This window comes from Prionailurus viverrinus, chromosome D3 (assembly GCF_022837055.1).
Source record: "Prionailurus viverrinus isolate Anna chromosome D3, UM_Priviv_1.0, whole genome shotgun sequence".
Lineage (NCBI taxonomy): Eukaryota > Metazoa > Chordata > Mammalia > Carnivora > Felidae > Prionailurus > Prionailurus viverrinus.
In genome coordinates this window covers 70,897,660-70,919,746 of record NC_062572.1, presented here as the reverse complement: position 1 = coordinate 70,919,746, position 22,087 = coordinate 70,897,660, and the positions used below count along the sequence as shown (strand labels likewise).

At 49.8% G+C, this 22,087-nt stretch overlaps 1 protein-coding gene across 2 annotated transcripts in view; it reads left to right on the top strand.

Annotated features, from left to right (window-relative positions):
* MYO5B (myosin VB) overlaps window positions 1–22,087 on the top strand; it is a 339,094-nt gene that overhangs the window by 267,600 nt on the left and 49,407 nt on the right. For both annotated transcript variants that reach the window (XM_047828137.1, XM_047828138.1), the window contains exons 18-22: window positions 801–912; window positions 4,974–5,185; window positions 7,024–7,180; window positions 8,995–9,234; window positions 16,898–17,131. In XM_047828137.1, the coding sequence (XP_047684093.1) occupies window positions 801–912; window positions 4,974–5,185; window positions 7,024–7,180; window positions 8,995–9,234; window positions 16,898–17,131 (955 nt within the window). The remainder of the gene's footprint in view (window positions 1–800; window positions 913–4,973; window positions 5,186–7,023; window positions 7,181–8,994; window positions 9,235–16,897; window positions 17,132–22,087) is intronic.

Here is a 22,087-nt window from a genome sequence, read left to right as displayed (position 1 = left end):
CAAGCCCCATGTCGGGCTCTGTGACAGATAGGAGCCTGGAGCCTTCGGATTCTGTGTCACCCTCTCTCTGCTCCTTCTCTGTTCGTATTCTCTCTCAAAAAACAAACGTCAAAATTAAAAGATTTCTTCTAATGTATACCAAAATGTGTGAGTGGTAGTGTCACTGGGGGTTAGGATAAGGCCAACTTTTATTTGCTGATGTATATTTTCTGCATGTAAATGGGGTGCCTGGGTGGCTCAGTCAGTTAAGCTTCCGATTCTTGGTTTCAGCTCAGGTCATGATCTCACAGTTTCATGGTTCGAGCCTTGTGTCAGGCTTTACACTGATTGTGGAGCCTGCTTGGGATTCTCTGTCTCCCTCTCTCTCCTCTCTCCCACTCATACTGTGTCTCTTTCTTTCAAAACAAACTTTAAAAAAAAGTTTTCAACGAGAAGTACTAACTTTATGAGAGAAAGCCAGCATTTAAAACCAAGCTGTGTCCCAGGCAAGGTTCCTCCTCTAGCAGCCAAGGGGAGCTCCGTGCTTGGGCAGAAACCCCGTGAGTGGTCCGGCCTCTGGTCAGTCCTCCCAGAGAGACCTCCAAACCCTCCTTTTTCCTCTTCCACTCATGACTGTGTAAGTCAGCCACACACTGAAATTCTCACATTGGAGGAAGACCGTATGTCCAGGAATGGTTTTTTCCTGCTCCGAGAACAGCTTTATGCGGGGACTAGCGACCCTATGGGGCACTGAGATGGCTGCGGCCCTTCTGTGGCTGGGAGGCAGGCCATGCCACCTGACGCACCTGCTTTCCCTCCAGGTGGGCCTACCACGACTTCTTCAACCGGTATCGGGTGCTGGTCAAGAAGAGAGAGCTCGCCAACACAGACAAAAAGGCCATCTGCAGATCTGTCCTGGAAAGCCTCATCAAGGTGAGCTGGTGCACCCCTGGAGGCTTACCCGGAATGCCTTGGGAATTGGGGGAGTGATCAGCCCTCATGGTCTTCGTCTTTCTTATTAAAACTGTTTGACATGCTCATCCATTTTCCAACATCAGCGGCTTTAAAAGAGAAGTCCCTTCACGTATATAGCGGACTTTTTTCACGTCTCGGCACGTGTAAAAAGTAAAAATGTTTGTACATATTGTGATGAAGCCGCTACTGGCCTGTGGCTCTGGCTTCTCCAAAGCCTGAGGCTCCATATTATCTGCCCACACCGCACACCTGCCCAGGGGCTCTGACCTAGCCCAGGCACAGCTTGGAAGTCAGCATTTGGGAAAATAGGTGCACTTTTCCTATCTTCTTCTTGCACAGCTGGCCTCCGGGCTTCCCCTAAAGGCTTGTTTTAAATAAGGCAACAGATGTAATTAACACAACCTGAACTCAAACCTGAGCCTTGAGACTGGAGGTACTTTGAGGCCCTTTGTGAGGGGTGTATCCTAAATATTAGCTCCACAGTATTCAGGGATTCATTCTAGCAGGACATGGTAAAAATGGTCTTGATAAAGGGTTAGATTACATCAAACATCTTCCCTTTTGAAAGGTAACGTAATGGAGAGAACTAGATCAAAAAATTTTCAATTTTAAATACAGTTCCCTCTCACACATTGTAGGTGTAAAGGGCATCACCCCCCCCACCCCCGCCACACGCACACATTAAAAAAAAAAAAAATTCACATATAACTTCAGACTTCCTAAAAGTAAGCCACTAATAAATAGCCTGCCGTTGACCAGAAGCCTGGTGCATGGTGTCCTGTGTTGCAGACACATGTATCCTTTACTGCAGAGGACAGTCTTTGTGTTAATGCCCAGCCCCTGGTTATAAGCAGTGAGCCGATCACAGCTGGAGCATTTGGAACGAACTAAGTGTATACCCTAACGAAAATTGTATGAACGTGTGACGTTTCCTTTGCTTGAAAGACTTTCTTCCTCTTCCCGTTGTCTGCCTAGGTTCCACCCTCATTCACGACTGGGCTCTTAAAAATGCCTTCTGGTCTGCAAAGCCTGTTCTGATCTCCCAGAAGGAGTTAGCGACCCCCGTCCTCTTTTGGCCACCAGCACTCCGTTTCTGTCTTCCATTATTGCATTTACCTACCCCCTTGTCTTGCAGCTGAGAGTTTGTCATTTCACCGGACTATGAACACTGAAATGTCAGGGATCCCGTTATTGTGTCCCTGGCACCATGACTGGTTCTTACAGGAGCTCTGAGTTTGTGCAGGTGGCTGCATGGGTTCCCAGCTGGGGGAGGGGCAGTCACGACTGTCACCTGCCACTAATAGCTCACGGTTATGAAGCACTTAGGAGTCACTTTAACCCTTCACATTCCCTCTTCTAGTCCTCGCATGGCGCCTTAGGGGGATGCAAGCGTCCTTCTTATTTTGTAGATGAGGAAACTGAAGTATAGAAAGCCGATAAAAGTTCCCCAAGGTGTTACAGGTGGACCGGCTCAACACCCCCCAGCCACTGTGAATCACAGTGCCCATTGAGCCAGTCTGATTGACTAATGTCACTGTGCACAATTAACCTTTCCTGCAGAAAGAATAGGGATCAGTGCTTCAAGACTTCTCCGGGGACCTTGTATTTCCTGTTTCCCTCCCCTTTTGGGGGCCTCATCTTCTAGTCACCAGTGCTACCTAGGGTGAAGCTACATGTTAGCCTAGAAGGGCACCTGCCAGCACCAAGCAAGTGCCAGTGCATTTTAGAACACAGTGACGAGGAGAGAAGCCGGTGGCATGTGGGCCAGGCAACAGGTGCTTAATAGCTGGGAGTTTAATGGGAGGGAGGCTGGGGCCAGCTTCATGAGGTGGTTCATGAGTGATTGTCTCCTCCTACAGGGATTGTAGGAATGCCCTTCATCCCCTACTGGAGTTTATTCTTTAATCCCACCAGTGTGTATTGCATCCTTTCTACGTACTCTAACCTAGAATGGTCGCTCACCGTGAGCCTTATAAAAGAGCATAACACATGCGCCCTGCCCTCCAGGACTGCTAGTACCTGGTGTGATTATAGACCCCACCGGAGGGAATCAGATTATGGAGACCTGAGCCTTGATCGTGACGGGGGAGCAGAATATTAGCAAGCGTCCGCTGGGAGTCCAGGGAGCGTAAGGAAATATGTGTGCACGGCGTGCGGAGAGGAGATGGTGTTGCAGAGGGGGCGTGGTGCGGTGAGAGACCGCTGGCCTGGGAGTCCTGCCTCTCGATGTCTCCAGTGAGACCTAGAGGGAGTCCCTGCATGCCAGGCTTTGGTCTTGGCATCCGTGAGGTAAAAGGAGTGGCTTGGGGTGGATTGCTGAGATTCCGTTCTGCCCCCTCAGTCTACGATTCTTAAAGGAGCTCTCACAAGATCACCCCTGATTGAGTGGTATGTGAACGGTGTCGTCAGCAAGTTCCGAGGGTTAGAGAAAGCAGGTCTGAGGTAGGGGACGTGCCCCAGACACGTGGGCTGGGGAGAGAGTGGCCATCAGGCTAGTGGTGACTGGCTACAGCAGGTGGGACCTTCAGAAGGACCCTTACTTGTGAAAACAGTGGCTTTGCAGACCAAGTCGTACCCTTCCTGGTGGTTTTTCCAGAAGAGGAAACAAGCGTGTGTGCTCTGGTTCCTGGGATGCAGCAGACACCCCCAGGCCCTGGCTCTGCTGAAGCCTGAGCTGCCAGGCGTCTTTCCGGACTGTGAGGGCTGAGCCACCCACCTTTTGCTCCCTAGCCCCTCTTCACTGAGAGGGAGCCCTGGCCATAGGGCAGTGATGAAGGCAGGGCCTCAGCTGCCTGGGGGCTTCTCCCCTCATCCAGCCCATCCCTCCCAGCGTGTGCTGAGGGCCCACTGGGCACATGGCCCTGAACAGAGGCAGGGATGAGGACCAGGCCCACACCTAACCTCTCCCAGCTTTGCCTGCGGCCTGGCTGTGAATGGGGACAGTCGGCGACCGTCCAGCTGGACGCTGTGTCCCAGCTTAGGCAGTTCCATCTTGCCTGTGTGAGGAACCTGTAAAACGTGGTGATTCAGCATTATTTCAGAGCCGTTTGTCAACCTGAGACATTCTATCATGTGTGTGTTTTTCTTAGACCTTGGCTCATTACTTCTTCTTTATGGTCTTCGTGCCGATGAACAAAATTAGGAGTTTATCTACGAAGAGCACTCAGTTACAGCGGGTTAACTATCAAGTGCTCTACCCCAGCTTGTCTGCAAGCACACTGCTGGGTCATCTTTCCTTAGCCACAGGGGGGAGCACAGGGAAAGGTAATTAACATTAACCTAATTAGATACAATTAAGACAGCAATTATATGTCAAATCTCAAAACCTAGTCTGAAGTCAAATAAAATTTCTTTGGAGAGCTATATGTAATCTGAAATTATGCATACAATGGTGTGGCCATTTGAGGATAATCTTTGTAAAATGATCTGAGCCGGTCATTTCCTTGCTCGGAGCACCACCAGGGGCTTCCCATCCCAGTTGTGTACTGTGGCCTGCGGGGCCTTTGGTGATTTGTTCTTTCTGCCCCCACACTTGACCGTCCTTGACTTTTCTGTTCCTCAAACGTACCCAGCTTTTGCTACCACAGGACATTTGCATCTGTTCTACTCTTCTCCTGGGGATGCCTCCTTTAGTTTATTTAGGTTTTTGCTCAAATACCACCTCCATAAAAACGCCTTCCTAGATTACCCTATTTAAGCATCCCCATCCCACCCTTAAATCCCAAGTTTTACTGTCTTCAGAATCTTCGCTGCCTGAAAACCTTGCCTTGGTTTGCTTGCCTTTCTCCTCCCACCATGATGTCAGTTGCCTGACGGCAGGCATCTTGTTCAGTGCTGCGGCCTGGACACCGTAACCCCATGTCTAGTAGTAGGGACTTAGTGTCTGTTCAGTGAATGCTGAGAGTTGGTGTGTGTCTCAGGAGCAGGGGTATCCAAGCTCTGACCAGGGAACGCTGCATGGAAGAACTGGATGGTAGGGTATGTTACCTCACTGATGCTCCCCTCCCTGTTTTGTAAAGGATCCCGACAAGTTCCAGTTTGGCCGCACCAAGATCTTTTTCCGGGCAGGCCAGGTGGCTTACCTGGAGAAGCTTCGGGCTGACAAGTTCCGGGCAGCCACGATCATGATCCAGAAAACTGTCCGGGGCTGGCTGCAGAAGGTGAAATACCGCAGGCTGAAGGCCACTACCTTAACTCTGCAGCGGTATTGCCGAGGGCTCCTGGCCCGCAGGTGAGCCAAACTGGGGCACATCTGGTGTGTCAGGTCGCAGGGGAGAGGGGCTTGGTTGGTTGGCCTCCCTCAGCCTGATTAGAGTGGTTCTTTCTGCACCCAGCTTCTCTCAGGAACTGGGTGCATGTCTCCTGTGCCCTTCTCACCTGAGGGAGTAAGTCTAGCTCCAAGTCTCCTGGTTCTCCCAGTCTGTCCCCATCCCACCAGCACTAATCTAGGATGGGCCCTGTGTGCCACAAAACCACTATTTTCCCTTTGCCTAAATCCCAAAGTAATCTTCTTTTAGAAAAAAAGACCAATTCAGCCTTCACCCCTTCCACTAAACTTCTTTATTTTACAGCACCATTTTCCAAATCCCCCGGGAGTTTGGGAATGAGAGCTGGAAAGATCCTGGAAGGTCCTTAGGTAGATTCATTGCATGGAGCCAGTACTGAGGGTATGACTTTAGCCACAGGTGGCTATGCAGGGGCAGAGCAGCCCAGCACCATGCAGCCCAAACTACTTTCCCTCCCACCTGGTCTCGTTGGGTCGATAAGCCTCTCCACCGAGAGGGCACGTGGGACACGGCCTCCCACAAGACCCACCCCTCGTTCTAGATCCACGAGCTCACAATGTAGGGATTTCCCTATTCCATGAAGTCTTGCATTTGGAAGTCAAACTTTGACAAGCGGCTGTTCAGTCACTTCTGCTGGAACATTAAAAGGAAAAAAAAAGCCCCTGAGTTACAAGCCAGATCAGGCATCCTTTGTATCCGAAAGTTCGAGATTGCTCATGCTGACCTTCACATCCTTGCTGTAGGCTGTTTCCCTGGGCTTAACCAGAGATGACGAACGCCACTGATCACCTCTGAATCACCAAGAGATGATCTCTGGAACAAAAGCTATAGAAATAGAAAGTTGTCAGTAGCACCAACGCTAAGTAACCGTCAGCAGTCTGTGCCCGTAAGCCAAGTCATTGCTGAGTGCCCCTGTGTGTGCAACTCTGTCTTACCCAGAGGACAGGGAGAACCTAAAACAGAGTTGGCCTGTGTTCTCCCTGCGGGAGTTCGTGCCCCGGGGGACATGCAGGGCCCACATAGGGAGAAAGTACCTACGAAGAGTTAGACTGTAGAACCAGACTCCCTTCACGCGGGGTGGGGCTGGTGGGTTCCCTCCTCCTCCCGGGCTTTGCTAGAGGACTTCTGAGAGCCTTTCTAACTTTTAATACTCTGAGTTTCTGAACACTTAGAATGCACCTGGCATCAAACAAAGCCCTGAAGGGTAAGAAGTGTCAGACTAACTTTGTCTTACTTGGGGGGTGTGGTGGGGAATGGAGAAGCGAAACAAGAAAGTAGAGATGTCCATGCTTCATGCGTCCTAGACGGAAAGGGCAGGGGAGATGAGAGAGCAGGGAGATAGGGTGCAGGCCTGTGAAGGTTTTATTCATTCAGCAAATATATACCAAGCACCTGCAGGCCTGGCCCTTGCTAGATATGGGGGGCATGATTGAGAGCTGGCTGTTGGCATCTCCAAGCTGAGTGAGGTAAGGAGACCGACAGAAGTGTAAACGTGGTGTCAGTGGGGACTGCCCAGGTTGGTGGGAGGGGTTCACGGGAGGGGGAGTGAGCAGGGCTTGGGAGGCTCAGACTGAGCTTTAAACTTTTGGGAAGACCTCTTAGACAACACGGAAGATGCTCATGCTGCCATTCAGGGCCTGAGCTCCAGGTACCTGTGGCATTGCTGTGTTCTGAGAGCGTGATCAACATGGGCTCAGCCTGGAGCGTCCAAGCACATGGCTTGCGTTCACACACGGCTCCCAGGCCTCCGTCAGCAGGGCCCGCCTGCGCTCTCCCTCCCCAGGCTGGCCGAGCATCTGCGGAGGACGCGAGCAGCCATCATGCTCCAGAAGCAGTACCGCATGCGGAGGGCCCGCCTGGCCTACCAGAGGGTCCACAGGGCCACCGTCACCATCCAGGCCTTCACTCGGGGCATGTTCGTGCGGAGAATCTACCAGCAGGTGTGTAGTCACTCCTCCCTGCCAGCCCTGCCCCGGGGACTCAGGGGCTGCAGACTGGGAGTCAAAGCAACGGCAAATGGATTGTCGCCACCACGAACATTGTGGGTGTGCTCCTAACTTTCTTCTAAGTGATTTGACACTAAAGTATAGTATATTAGAGTCTTCCAGAGAAACGGACCGTATGTGTGTGTGTGTGTATACAAATATGGGGACTCTCAGGAAATTGTCCACATGGTTATGGATGCTGGGAAGTCCCATAATCTACCATCGATAAGCTGGAGGCCCAGGAAAGCCAGGGTGTAAATCAGTCCATGTCTGAAGGCCTAAGAACCAGAGGAGCCAATAGTGTAAATCCCAGTCCCAGTGCAGGAGAAAATGATGTCCTAACTCAAGCAGTGAGGCAGGAGGAAAGGGGCGAATTCCCCTTCCTTCTGCCTTTTGTTCTCTTTGAGCCCTTAGGGATGATGCCCTCCCACATTGCAGGGAGGACAGTCCACTCATTCAGAGGCTCATCTACTGTAGAAACGCCCTCAGACGCACCAGAAGCGGTGTTTAATCTGGGCACCGTGAGGCCTGGCAAGTCCCCACGTGAGAGTAACCATCATAGGTTGGATGGGTGCGTGTTGTCATGCTCCTTTGACAGCTGAGATGCTCAGGGATGCTGTCCCCTGCCCAAGGGCACTTGGTCAGCCAGTGGCAGAGCCTGGTGACCTGTCTTGGGTTCGCTCAGACTTGAGAGCAGAGGGCAATATGAGGTATCATCAGGTCTCACCGCTTCATTTAGTGGGTTAGGAATCTGAAGCCCAGAAAGGTAAGGTCAGGGCAGCAGGACCCCGACCTCCCTGCCAGGCCATTATTCCAGTGAAGCCGAGTTACTCAGGTAGCCTTGAGTCAGGACACAGCCATTCCAGCATATCACTCCGATACAGCTGAAGCCCAAAGCTAGGATGAAGGACAGATTGGAAGGAAAGGTCTAAAATATTCTTTTTTCCTAAAGAGAACATTTTTCTCTTTTATGGTCAGAGAAGGTCTGATTTTCTAATAAAACACTGAAGTGACCGTGAAAAATCAAATGTGATCAGACACCAGGGTGGCACCGAGTGATGTAAGATGGGGAAACCCAAGTCAGTGGGAGGTCGTTGTGTGAACGTTCCTGGGAGATCAGTGACGTCTGTGTGATGTCCTCAGGGAAGGGGCACATGACATTTGGGAGGCACTAGGCTTGAACTCAGCTCTATCTTAGAGCTGTGATACTGGGCATATTTGCTCGTTTATTCATTTATCCCACAAATACTTCTTTTGCAAGGCATTAGGGTAGACACATTGAGGATCTCGTTTTCTGAGTGGTTGGTAACTTGATAGAAAAAGGAAAGTGAATTACAAGCCATATTTGTACCTATAAGTCATTGGCTCATCATGGACTCTGACTAGAGAATCTCCTCCCCTGGGCTCCCCATCACCAGGGAGGGGAGCTGAATCTGTTGAATGGGAAGATGCCAGCAGGGTTTATCTTCAGGTCCCTCCAACTTGGAAGGTTTTTATGCTGTGGTTCCCTAACCAATAAAACAAAGTAAAACAAACTACTAAAAACAAGAGTTTAACAGCTGCCTCTCTGCAGGTAGATAGGCTGCTGCAGAACTTAGTTAAAACTTGTTCATGAAACAAATGGCCACCAAAACTTTGTTAGGCATGTCCTCTCTGCATCTCCTAAAACTAGGCCAGTCTTGGCTCTCCCTTCCTCCAGGCAGTGTGTGAGCGTCCCTCATTCCTGTCCTGCAGTGCAAACCCACCAGGTGTGTGCTTGTCCCTACCAGGTCCTCATGGAGCACAAGGCCACCATCCTCCAGAAGCACGTGCGGGGCTGGGTGGCACGTAGGCGCTTTCAGCGGCTGCGGGGCGCGGCCATCGTCATCCAGTGTGCCTTCCGCATGCTTAAGGCCAGGCAGGAGCTGAAGGCCCTCAAGATCGAGGCCCGCTCAGCAGAGCACCTGAAACGTCTCAATGTGGGCATGGAGAACAAGGTGGTCCAGCTGCAGCGGAAGATTGATGACCAGGTCAGCACCAGGAGCTCCCTGCCAGGGGTTGGGGGCTGTGGGAGGCACCAGGGGGGCCTTTAAGAGAAATCCTCAGGGAACTGCTTGTGTCAGAGAGCTGAGGGAGCACAGACATCCCGAGAAGATCACTCCACTCTGCAGGAACATCTCCTGACTATGGCAGACAGAATAGTGCCCCCAAAGATGTTTGCATCCTAATCCCCAGGGCCTGTGAATATGTGACCTCACATGGCAAATGGGACTTTGCAGATGTAATTAAGGGTCTTGGGATGGGGAGACAAGCCTGGATTATTTGAGCGGGCCCAGCGTATTCACAAGGGTCCTCGCAAGAGGGAGGCAAGAGGGTCAGATTCAGAAAGGATGTGGTGACAGAGGTTGGAGTGAGGCAGGGCCATGAGCCCAGGATGCAGGCAGCCTCCAGGAACTAGAAAAGGCAGTAACATGAATTCCCCACTGGAGCCTCCAGGAGGAACACAGCCCTGCTCTGACCCCTTTTAGACTTCTGACCTCCAAAACCATAAGGTAATAAATTTGTATTGGTAACTTTATGGTAATTTGTTACTACAGTAGTCAAAATCATGGTCTCCTGCCCTTGTAGAGGCAGCCTGGGGTAGTCATCTTAGCTGATGTTGATGGGGAGGTTTCGCTGCCTGCCAGGCTCTGTCCTGGTGCTTTGTATGAACTTGTTTAACCCTCACAACAGCCCCATAAGGTGAATAGCATCATCCTCCATTCTTGACAGGTGGAGGTCACACAGGTGACCTTGGAAGGCCATGATTTGAACCCCACTGGTCTGGCTCTGGAGCCCATGTTCTTTACCACTTTGCTCTTTGGCCTCTGTTGCGTTGTGTGGTGGGAAAAACACATGCTTTGGAATCCGAAAGAATCCAGTTCACATTCAACTCTGCTGCTTAGAAACCAAGTGACCTGATCCCTCCACGCCTCAGTTTTCTTATCCATAAAATGGGGCTTCTAGGGCTGGAAGAAGAGTGAGTGAACATGCACAAAGGATCTGGTATGCACTAGGGAGCCCAGGAAATGGTTACCACTATTATATTTATGCTTTTTCCTTTTCCTACCCTAACCACCTTCTCAACCAGTCCCACAAGTGACAAGTCATTGGTCAGGTCTCTATGGGTGTGGGGTATTGTGCAGGGCACTGTAGGGAATCCGAAACAAGCCCAGGATGCTCGACACCCCCCACCAGGTCGGAAAGATGAGAAAGGCATGTGTGCACACACTCCCATAACCCGCTTTTTTGGTGGCTCCAGTGGCCAATCTTCTTCATTCTCCTCTTTGGAACAACTTGGTGCTTGAAAGTTTCTGGTGCTTCGTTAGGCTTGGTGAGCAGAGGATGACTTTGACACACATGGATGCTGTATTGCAAGGGAACAATATTAAGGTAGTGTGGCCAACAGCATCCACTACCCTGATGATTTCCTGTGCACTCTCACGTGCCACGCCCTGTGATCAGTGTTTTATGTTCACTCTCATTTGATCCTATAGCAACTTTGTGAAGTGATTTTACAGATGAGGAAATTGTGGATCAGGGACATTAAGTACCTTGCTGAGGTCACAGAATTAGAAAGTTCTAGAACCAGCGTTCCAGCCCAATCTGTCTGATCCCACAGCCATAATGAGGATGATGCTAGTTTTCTTAACCCCAAACATCACTAAACTGTTAGCCCTTCCCTGTGTATCGTCCTTGCTAATATGGGTTCCCAGCGTTGAAAGCAGGCTCACAGTTAGTTTGCCTCATGCAGGGTAGTAATATGACCATAGAAGCAGGCTCCTGCAGTGGCCTGGAGCGTTTCAATCACCTCCTGAGAAAGTACAGGGGAAAGGGAGGGAGAAGAACACAAAGAATGCCACAGTGTGTTTGTGCAGTGTTGAGAGAGAATCCGAGTTGGAATCACCAGGCACTGCCCTGGAGGTCACTCCCTTGTATTGCATCTATTCTAGGCTGGGCGTTTTTTAAGCTTCACAAGACCACAATAGGTCAAGAAAATAAGCCATTTTATACTTAAACCACCTACCCCAAACAGCAGCCCAGAAGTATCGTATAGACGGTAGTAAAATGTCCCTGCTTCTCTGCTCTTGCAAAGACCAGTCTTCTCAAGAAGAAGCTGTTGTCCTGGATGTTTATGTTCCTGATGTGAGTTCAACAGGGTGTCTGTTTTGCTTGAGTACTTAGGGAGCAATACAGCAAGTTGAAGTGCAGGGTGGAGGACACTAGGTACCTGCCCCTGGTCGGCCTGCAGTGATAATGCCCAGTCGTGGATGAAGGCACATCTGCCCAGAGGGATAGGACTGGAAAGGATTGGCCATTTGAAAAACTCAAGTACAGGGAGGGGCCCAGGTTTTGTTATTGTCGCTGTTGTTGTTCTGGCCATTGATCACTGACCACAAAAGACATTTGCATAGTTAAAATTTGCCAATTAACCTTCTGAGTAAAGTGTAGTCAGACGAGTGGCTTTGTTGGCCACCCTGCCAGGAGCCCTGTGTACTGCCCAGTCACTGCAGCCCTCGGTTTCCAGCCCCAGGGCCCTGCATTGGCGTTGCTGATTTCTGAAGTTAACTGGTGAGGTTAAAAATAAATCTGATATTTTACAACCCACGTGCTGGAACATCAAAGAGAAGCAGATTTAAAAGGCCTATTTTTAAAAAGAGCTTTCTGCCTTAAGCTTCCTGCTTGGCAAACATCTGTGAGTGGTGGCAGGTGCTATCCACCCTGGGCAGGCTGCCCTATGTGCAGAGGGTGGTCAGAAGAGGCAAAAGGGGTGGATTAGATCCCGCTTCCTGGTACCCCTCCCTGCATTGCCCAACTATGTACCAGGCACATTCTCCTGTATTAATTTATGTAATCCTCACCAGGACCCTGTGAGATAATCTCATCCCCACTTTAAACTGAGGCACAGAGGCTAAGCATCCTGCCCAAGGTCACACACTATAAGTAGCATGGCTAGGATTGAAAAACTTGGCAGTCTGGCTCCAGAGAAAGTTCTGTCCCCAACCAAATTATAGGATATCTGCACATTAGGAGATTCTTTTGACTTAAGAGAATTCCTCAATCCGAGGAGGACTCTTAGCTTTGTTTTGGGTTCATTCACATATAGATGGCATTCCTTGGACCAGTTGGTCTTCTACAGTGGGGTGTGTGACCCGGTATCAAACATGCTTGACATTCTTTCGTGAGAAGGAGGCATCAGCATAATCTTGGTACCAGGTCTTCAGAGATGCTTGTTTATTGAAGTCTCTTGGCAGATGGGGCTGGCCATTTGGAATTGTCTTTCTGTTCTTTGTGTAATGCCCAGAGACAGCTCTGGTCACTGCTCTCCTGACACACGAGGTTCTTAAGCCGGAAGGAGAGGACAGGCAAAGACGTCCCAAGGTATTTGTCAGAGCAGCATGGGGTAGTGGACAAAAATCCTAGCTGGATGGGGGCCTGAGTTCTGTCTCAGTTACACTTGTACCAGAGTTGACAGCTTGGGATTACGGCTGAATCTGTAAGCGGAGATTGGCCTAAGATTTCTAAAGTAACCTCTAGCTCAAAAATTAACCGATGCTATGATGTGGCTAAAGTAGTGGTTGCCAACTCCAGGCTGCACTATAAGATTACCTGGTGGAGTTTTTTTGTTTTGTTTTAAAAGTATTCCCAGGGGCGCCTGGGTGGCGCAGTCGGTTAAGCGTCCGACTTCAGCCAGGTCACGATCTCGCGGTCCGTGAGTTCGAGCCCCACGTCAGGCTCTGGGATGATGGCTCAGAGCCTGGAGCCTGTTTCCGATTCTGTGTCTCCCTCTCTCTCTGCCCCTCCCCCATTCATGCTCTGTCTCTCTCTGTCCCAAAAATAAATAAACGTTTAAAAAAAAAAAATAAATAAAAAAAAAAAAAAAGTATTCCCAGTGTCAAGGAGTCAGCAAAGGAGGAAATTGAAGGATAACATGAGGGTAAGGTTAGTGCCAAAATTCATGGCTAAGGTTTCGTGCACCCAACTAAAGTGACAAGACAAAATTGGCACCAAGTTCCCAAGCAAACAGAAAGAAGGAAATAGGATCATTTGAGAGTTTAAGAGAAAAACTGTTGGAAGAGGATTGGAGCTGTCCCTTGTACTGAAACTTTTTCCCGTGGGCTTTTGTAATCTGTGATCTCAGAAACTGCTACTTCAGAATATCTTTAAACAGTAAATAACAGTAACAGTTCCTGGGGCCGTTTCTTACACTGTCCCTGATGCAGGCCTGGCTGTGACATTTTTTAGCCAAAATGATGTAGCCTATGAACTTGGCTGTCTACAATTCTGGCTTTATTCAGACCCAACATGTGGAGTGAGTAGGCCATTTGAACCTACAATTTTTCTTTTATAATGAGGGTCAAGTTTTAGACCTTTAAGAGTACAATGCTGTATTTAAATGTTTTATCTGAAAAAATTTGATAGAATTATATGGATTCAGTTAGTAGCCTTTTAAATCAGACTGGTTCAGTATATTTAGTATACACTGAGTAGATAAGTTAAATTAGTTATTTTATGATTCACAAGAGCATCCAAGTACGTTTGAGAAATAGCATAATTCACAGTTTTCTGGCCTCCAGTGCCTCAGTTTCCTTAACTGAAATGGGGATATGAATCAGTCTCACTACATAGGATTTTGAGAGTTGGGTGGAGTTAGTATATGTGAATTATGTAGTACAGTGCCTGCCCCATAGTAAGCACCCAATGAGTGCTGGTAGCACATGTGAAACGTTATTTTTCATGATGCAGATAGTCTTGGAATGATTTCCTCACCTCCTTCCCCAGGGGTCTATAGACCATTAATTGGGAACTACTTGAAGCCTCTTCCATACAGTTTGGCAGGTTGTTCACTGCACAAGGATAGTTGGCTATGGGGACAAATAGGGCTGAAGACCATCCTATGCTCTGCTCATCTGACTGTGAGCCCTGGAGCATTGCTGCCCTGTGGAATCTGTGCATCCCTGCAGCTGTGTCCATGCAGAGACGCAGCTCTGTGGACCTCCTTCCTCCCTGGAGGTGGTGCCCTTTCTGGTTTATACAAAAGTGCTGTAGAGGTCAGCACAGGTCTTGGGATCATGGACTAGAGGAACAGGTGAATGCCATATCCCTCAGGTGGGGTAATACTTCAAGCCTAAAAAATCTTGCCAAGCAGACCTTTGAGAGGGGAAAAAAAGCTTTTGAAAAAGTAACAAATAGGAGAGTCTCAAGTTACCTTCCCAAACAGGTTCCTGGTTGGCAGTTGAGGACAGATCTGTGCCCTTCAGTAGTAGGGGCAGAGTGAGCATCCTCTCAGGATATCTGAGGGGAACCCAAGGAGAATAGGGGTCTGTCTGGAAATCCCCAGATTCTGGTATTAGGAAAGGGTCTTCACTGGGGCAGGACAGAGTGGGCCAGCTCTCCAGGTCCTACTGACAAAGGCAGCTCTGAGGAGCTTAGCTGCCATTGTAAGGAGGGCTTCTGGGGTCTATGGGGGAGCAAGTCCCCACCTTCCACCCACACATACCCCGTGTCAGGCTTGGCTGCACAGCCATGGGCACCTGATATGGACCTCATGGCATGAGGATAAGATGGGAAACTGCTGGGTCCTTCTGGGGTCTTCCTTTCTGAAATCATTCCTGCAGAGCACAAAATGTGCAGCTGTAGTGAGTCCCCAGCAATGATTTTTGGATGCTGCTGATGACCTAGGGAGGTGCCCAGGTGCTGCTCTTAGGAATCTCCCCACCACCTCAGGTGATCAGCCAAGAGTTCAGACTGAGCAAAGAAGACAGCTCCCGTTTATGGGGCACTTACTGTGTGTCAGGCATCAGGATATCCCTGAATCTTGATGAAACTCCAAGGAAGGGCTTACCATTGTCCCCCTTCCACATATGAGGAAACTGGGGCACAGAGAAGTCGAGTGATCTGATCGGACGTATGCAGCTGATCAGGGATAGAGCTGAGATATGAACACAAGTCTGTATGCCTCCATCCACTCTTAACATCCTGACTTCCCCAAGTCCCATGTCCACCTGGATGTTAGCATCCACGAAGAGTCGACCTCCTGGAGAGTCACGTTATCTTTGCATGAGGGTGCTAGGGTGTCCTCTGTGTCTGTGGCAAGATGCTGTCATCTGCAGAACATAGTTCTCCCTGAGAGTCTACAGAGGAGTGGGAGGTGCCAGTGCCCCTTGCTACCACCACCATATTTTGTGCCTTCTTCCATACTCCACACTAACTCCAGTCGGAAACCCCTAGATCCCAGTCCTCTGCTCCACTCTTGTGATGATCTGAGCCAGCTGTGCCATCTGGAGGTGACCGTTGGGCTGAACCTAACTGCCAATCTGGAGTGGAGAAGAGTGGACATGGCTAACCTACCACACACTCCCTCCCTGAGTCCACTCCCCTTGTGCAGAGACCTTTCAGCCTCCAGGCAGAGGACTCAGACCAGGGCAGGGGTGGGTACAGGCAGGATTGAGTTTTCTAAATGGATGACACCTAACTGGATTTCTCATGATTACTTCAAGCAGCGCTGGCTGCCAGACCAGACATAAGGGCATTTCCTATTGTAACTGGAGGATTTCCCTGGACTGTAGGAGAGTCTCTTTCTGTGACATGAAAATAGGACATGTTCTACTTGGATGCCAACAGCAGGTCCCAGGCTTGAGGTCCCACAGCATGAATGGCATCGTGCACTGGGCCCAATGGCCATTCTTCGGCTTTCCGTGAAGCTTAATTTCTGATGTGAATTAGTAATTGATTCCTGATGCCCCAGTTTATTGGTATTTTAACCAACAGCTCTGGTCTACTTGGAGCTCCCACAGAGAATACCAATGAAGAATAATCAGTGGCTGTTGGTTGCTTGGAGAGCCTTACTTCACTTTCCCCACAGACCCCTTTCAGCGGGTGCTCTCAAGTCCTGCAGCACCAGTTTTTGCCCATGTTGACACGAGCAGTTGACATTGGCCCTAGGTCCCCCGTGTTTCCTCTGTGTGAGCCCTTCTGTAGTGCCCTTGCAAACCTGAACCAGGCACCTGGGGGGATGTTTCTCACTTTCCTGTTGTCCACTTGGGTGCCCAGTCTGCAGGGGCACAGCATGGATGAATCTGCCAGGGCATCAGTCTGTGGAGTTAGAGTCTTACAGGGTGAGGTGACAGGTGGTAAGAGGGACCCTGGGGCCCTGTAAAGGGCCTCCTTGGAGGAGGGTATACTGAAGGGGTCCTTTGTCTCTGAGCTGGCGATTAGGTTGCAACTCTTTGTGCCAGCAAGTCCAAGGGCAGGAGGGCCCTGTGTAAAAGAGCAAGAAAACCTGAAAAGCAAAGGCTGCAGATCCAGGAAGCCAGCTACGTTGTTCCCACAACTTAAAATTAGCTGCAAGGTCTGTCCAGCTAAACGTAGAAGGCTAACTGCTGTCAGCCAGCTTCCAGCTCTGCCCTCGCTCAGTAATACTTCTTGAATGTCAGCTTTGGTGTTTTTTCTGTTCCTGTATTTCTCCTGGGTTCACAATAGGGTCCTGTCAGGGGGGATGCTGGGAAAGCACTCAAGTATGCAGTGATTGTGAGATTTAATTCCACCTTGGAAGTTCCTTTTTTTTTTTTTTTTTTTTAACTGCCATCATGTTTTTTTCCTGCCCCAACAACCTTACTCTCCACCTCTCCCTCTCTGCTGGCTTTCTCACAGAACAAAGAGTTCAAGACTCTGTCGGAGCAGTTGTCGGCGGTCACCTCCACACACACCATGGAGGTAGAGAAGTTGAAGAAGGAGCTGGCCCGCTACCAGCAGAGCCAAGGTGAGGACGGCAGCCTGAGGCTGCAGGAGGAGGTGGAGAGCCTGCGGGCGGAGCTGCAGAGGGCCCACTCGGAGCGCAAGATCCTGGAGGATGCCCACACCAAGGAGAAGGATGAGCTGAGAAAGGTACGTCGAGGCCAGAGAGAGCCTCTTGGCGGTGGCCTGGCCTCCAAAGTACCCCTTCCGAGACCATTTCTTCTTCCAGCTGTAAAATTGACACAGACTTTACTGGGGCTTCTGCCCACAAGCTGACCATCCCTCTGCATTTGGACGTGAAGTGTGCCTACTTTGGGGTTAACACACATGAGCACGTGCCATTCACCGAACAAGTGTTATGTTTCACCATTGGCTGAACACAATGGCATCCCCTGAAAGGAATACACGTGTGTGCCTTGGGGTGTATTTCTTACAGTCTAGAAATAGCCACCATATCATCTCTGTGGCCTGAGCCCTTGTTAGCAAGAGGCGTGGTACAGAAGTAGTGGCCTTTCTTCTTGACATTGCAGGGATTGGGGCAACCTTTAAACATCCCTACTTGTAGCAATCATATTTTGGGGACTTTGCCTTAAGTGTCAGTGCCGATGGTTTCAGCCTGATTTGTCCATTCTGGTTGGTGTGCTCTGTTTCTCTCTACCGCATAAAATAGAACTTCTTGGGATTGGCCCCCACTCCCCCATCTCAAAGTCCGGATACGAAGATTCCCTTCTCCTCTCCCATGTTAGTTATTCAAACCAGGAATGTGCCAAGTGCCCATTGGAGAGTCCTCCATGGATGCAGGGCACAGCCATTTGCTCCTGCATCTCCGCAGTGACCCACAGACCACAGGGCAAATAGCGCCTCGCCCCATCATTTAGTGCCTCCATCACTGGAAGGTCACAGTGGGGTGAGAAGCTAAGGATGAGGGAGGGATTCAATGTTCCTAATTTTGGAATAATAACTTTAAGTGTTTAAAAATTGAAGCGGGCTAAATGCTGCCTCAGAAAGGGTCCTGGGGTAGATATTGCAATGGCCAGATTCTCATCCCTGTACTGCCATTGCCAAGCCCACATGGGAAAACTTACTGGCTTTGGTTCTCTCATATGTTTGTCTGTTTTTAAACAGTATAGATCATCTCTCAGGTTTCTAGTGAATGTGGCAACTGGCCAACTCCATGAGATACTATTTGGTGGCTTCTAGAAGGAAAAGGCCCCCAGCCCTGCTCCATAGTGCTTCCCTCTTCCTCTGCCCATTACCTTCTCCTGGCCTGAGAGTCCCCCAGACACCACTAGGGAACATGCAGGCTGCTGTTAGAGATGACGGAGTACAAAGCCACTTGGGCCAGCTCATGCTGAACTTGCCTACATCATTTCCCCGTCCCAGGCAGAATTTCCACACCACCAGCCACTGCTTTCCCTGATCCTGCGGATTTCCCAGGTGTCGGAGATGGGGCCCACACGGGGACTGGGTGATGAATGAAGTGAGACCTGGGGCTTCCTGGTCGCATGTGGCTAGCCCAACACAGAAAAGTAGGAGCTTCTGTCCCCAGTATGCCACCCAGATAAACCTGTGAGATCACCCACCAGGAGGCCTGAGGTGGACTTCATTCTTTGAGATAAAGCATGGGGTGCTAGGAAGCTCCTGTTTGAATGTAGCTGTAAGCCTGTCACCTACAAACTGTGGGATTCCACCCTTGAGGTCTATTAACTGTGGGAATGGAGGGACAGTAACCCTTCCATGTGAATAAAAAAACAAGACCGTGGAATCCAAAGGCAGAGAAGAAGCCAGGATTAGGACTGGAAACCCTTGAGATTGACCCTAGGAGGGAAAGAAAAGCAGGTTCCCTGCATGTGCATACCCGTTGGATGAGACACGTGGGAAGTATATGTACTCAGATCCACAAAGCTAGCTGTCTCCTGTCTCCGCCTCCACAGAGAGCACTTGACTTCTCAGCTCCCCAGCCACCTTCTCTGCTTCCCCTTGGGCACTTTGATTTGAGGACTTGGTGCTTTAAAGATGTCCAAGTCTCTATCCAAGGGAGTCTGAAGGCTTACATATGAAACTCTTCCTGGGCAGGGCAAAACAGAGAAGAGCCTCCTTCCTTTGCTCCTTAAAATAGTTTCCTAGGAGTGTGTTGAGCTAGGTTTTAAACACAATGAGAGCTTGGAACTGGCAAGAAGACCAGTCTCAAGGCCACTACAAGAAGGGGAAGAATAAGCACAGAGGCAGGACAAGAAAAGCACCTTCTCCGACTCCAAATGCAAGCAAATCCCAAACTAGCAACAGGAGAAGAAACTGGCATGAGATGATTCATTAGGTGCAGCATCCACCTGTCTCCAGGAAGAGAGTGGAAGCAAAATGGCCTCCTCCTCTCGGGTCTGGAAAAGCTTTTTTATTCTGGTGGCTGTGAGGTGGGTGAGTAGCAGAGCTAAGCTTCCCCCCGCCTCCCGCCCTCCATCTTTTGTCCCTGGTCAGGGTTTAATATTTATCAAAGGCACCGAGTCCAATCTTAACAAATGCTGAATAATCAGACAATTGGTTTCCTCTCGGGCTCGTCTAGAGGCTGCTCTGCCTTGAGCGAGATTGATGAGACGGGCAGAGCACAGTGAGGAACAGACTGCTCGTAGGTGTTAATTAATGGGTTTGATATGTCTGTCAACAAATGCTTTATTGGAACTGGTATCCTGGAAAACTTTGGGCTCCCCACTGCTGATGATACCCATTATCTGGCCACGTGGCTGAGCTGCCCTTGGGTGGGGGGGAAGTTGGGTCTCCCTGGGGGCAGGAATTCCCCACTGTGGCTGCAGACCCCCAGCCACGTGTTAGTGGGCACCCTCTCTGCTGAAGGCCTCTATTGTTGTGGCCTTCCCCCCAGAACAGTCGCACCCAGGCCTTTGGCCTCCCCTCCTTTTAGCCCGTGTGATGGGTTCTTTTTTAAAGCTATCAGTTACCCCATGCTGGCTGTCGTGTGCTGCTATGCCGTCTTGTACAGTTGAGCTGTTTTGTGTCTGTGGGGAAAGAGACGTGGTGCCCAGGGCTGCCCTTGACACAGAGTTATGGCTCATTGTCCAGAATCTGCTCCAAAGGCCTGGCTCGGGGAGAAGAGTGGCCCCCAGCCAGCTTCCTAGCTCTGAGCAAAGGTCCTTGACACATGTGAGGGCTGAAGAGCAGCCCCCGGGCTGAGCGTCCAACAGTTAGGGCCATGTGTTGTATTGTGTCCTCTGTCACCGATCTGCCAGCCTCTGCTTGCTTACCTTGGGTAGTTCCAGGATAAACGTTTGGGGTTTTTCCAAATAGAAGTGGAGAAGTATCGTGGGGATAGTGGGTTCCTTGCAATGGGGTGTTTCCGGTCTTTCCCCAAAGATGCAGAGTAGACTTCTCTGGCCAACTAAGACATCGAGTTGTGCTCCCAGAGCTCCAGGGTTTGTGGTTTGGAAGGAGGCTGATGGTTATCAGAACCAGTATTCTGTGCCAACTGTGTGGAAGGATATCAGCTCATTGACGAAATCATAGAAATCCAGGTCCTTCATCCATTCACCAGATAGTTATGGGCTGCCTCTATTTGTTAGATGCTGTTCTACGCACTGGGGCAAAAGGAAACTATTTTTTAAAGTCCTCTTGTTCTTATGGAGCTCACATGTTTGGGATTATGAGAGAATGTACAGACAGGAATCGAACACAAATGATCCATCGTGTGCCATAAAGAAAAATAAAGCAGAGTGAAGAGGGATAAAGAGGGACCTCTGGGGACAGGGAGAAGTATGGCTTCGCTTATGGCAGCCAGAGTCCCTCTGTCTCTGAAAACACACCTTAGTGAGGGGCGAGTGAGCCATGAGCATCTCTAGGAAACAGGTAACAAGCGTAAATAGCAGTTGCAATGGGTGGGAATAGGCTGGGTGGGTTTGAGGACCAACCAGCCATTGGGCTGAAGCAGAGTGAAGGACAGAGGACTCAGGACACAACAGTGGGCAGATGATGAGCCTTTTCTGATAGACATTGTCCAATCAATTGGCCCTATGGTTTTCTACTAGAAACCTTGCACTTGGCTCTTTTTTTTGTATAAATACCCAACTTGATGAACAAAACAACTAAAAGCTCAGAGCTACATTTGTATCCCTAAAGATGAACTAGTAAAGGCGGTTCTTGAGCATGAACCTGGGGTATTTGTTTCATTTAACTTACCAGGGGCTAAATTAGCCTGATAGTGCTAGGTTTTACCCCCAATGTTGGTTCTGATGATCTGTCCCAAATAACCTTTTAGAAGAAACGCTCCAAGTAATGTGGCGTGCAAGAGCTAAAAGATGCTCGCTCCACCCCTTGCCCCGCCCAAGAGAAAATGGAGCTGCTGAATGTGTGAGTCCTGAACGCTAGTGAAGATGTTAGCGTGCTAAAGGGAACACAGCTGCCTGGTTCTGTGTTCTGTGTCTCTCACTGTAGGCTGCATTCCTGACCGTTCACAAAAGGGAGACCATTTAGCTGCAGGAGTTTGTCACCTACTGTGCCTGCCAACAGACATCCCATGTGCTAGCTGGTTGGGAAGACTGAGGGGTGACCAGTGCCTGGGGAAATGTGATAGGGAAGCCTTCTCTGTCCTCCCAGGGTATGGAGCCGATTGTGGGACCTGCCCCTCCTGCTGTTCACGGAAGAGCAGGAACGTGGGCCCACCTCCAGGGCTGTTCAGGCAAGGAAGAGAACAAAGCTCCCCAGGGTCACTTTGATGTAGGGCTCAGAATGACAAAGCTGAGTTCCTCAGAGGCCTGCCTTCATGAATCAAAGCCTCAGGGGGAGACAGAGGGAAGAAATGAGGCTCAAGCACATTAGAAGACTTCAAGCTAGGTACATGCTGTTGACCATGGCTTTCTCAAACTAGTCTTCCCTGAGATATTCTAGATCATAAGTGGTTGCAATAAACTTAGACTACATTGCTAGGAACGGAGGTCTCTGGTCCAACCTAGTGGTAATGGCACGCACACTCTACTGGCCAGGCGCTGTGTTGCATCTCAGAAGGGTGTTGACTGTAGGAAGCGCAGAGCAAAGTAATGACCGTGAGTGATCTCAGATGACTTCTCAGGTGACCACATGCTCCGTGAGCCATCTGCATATTCA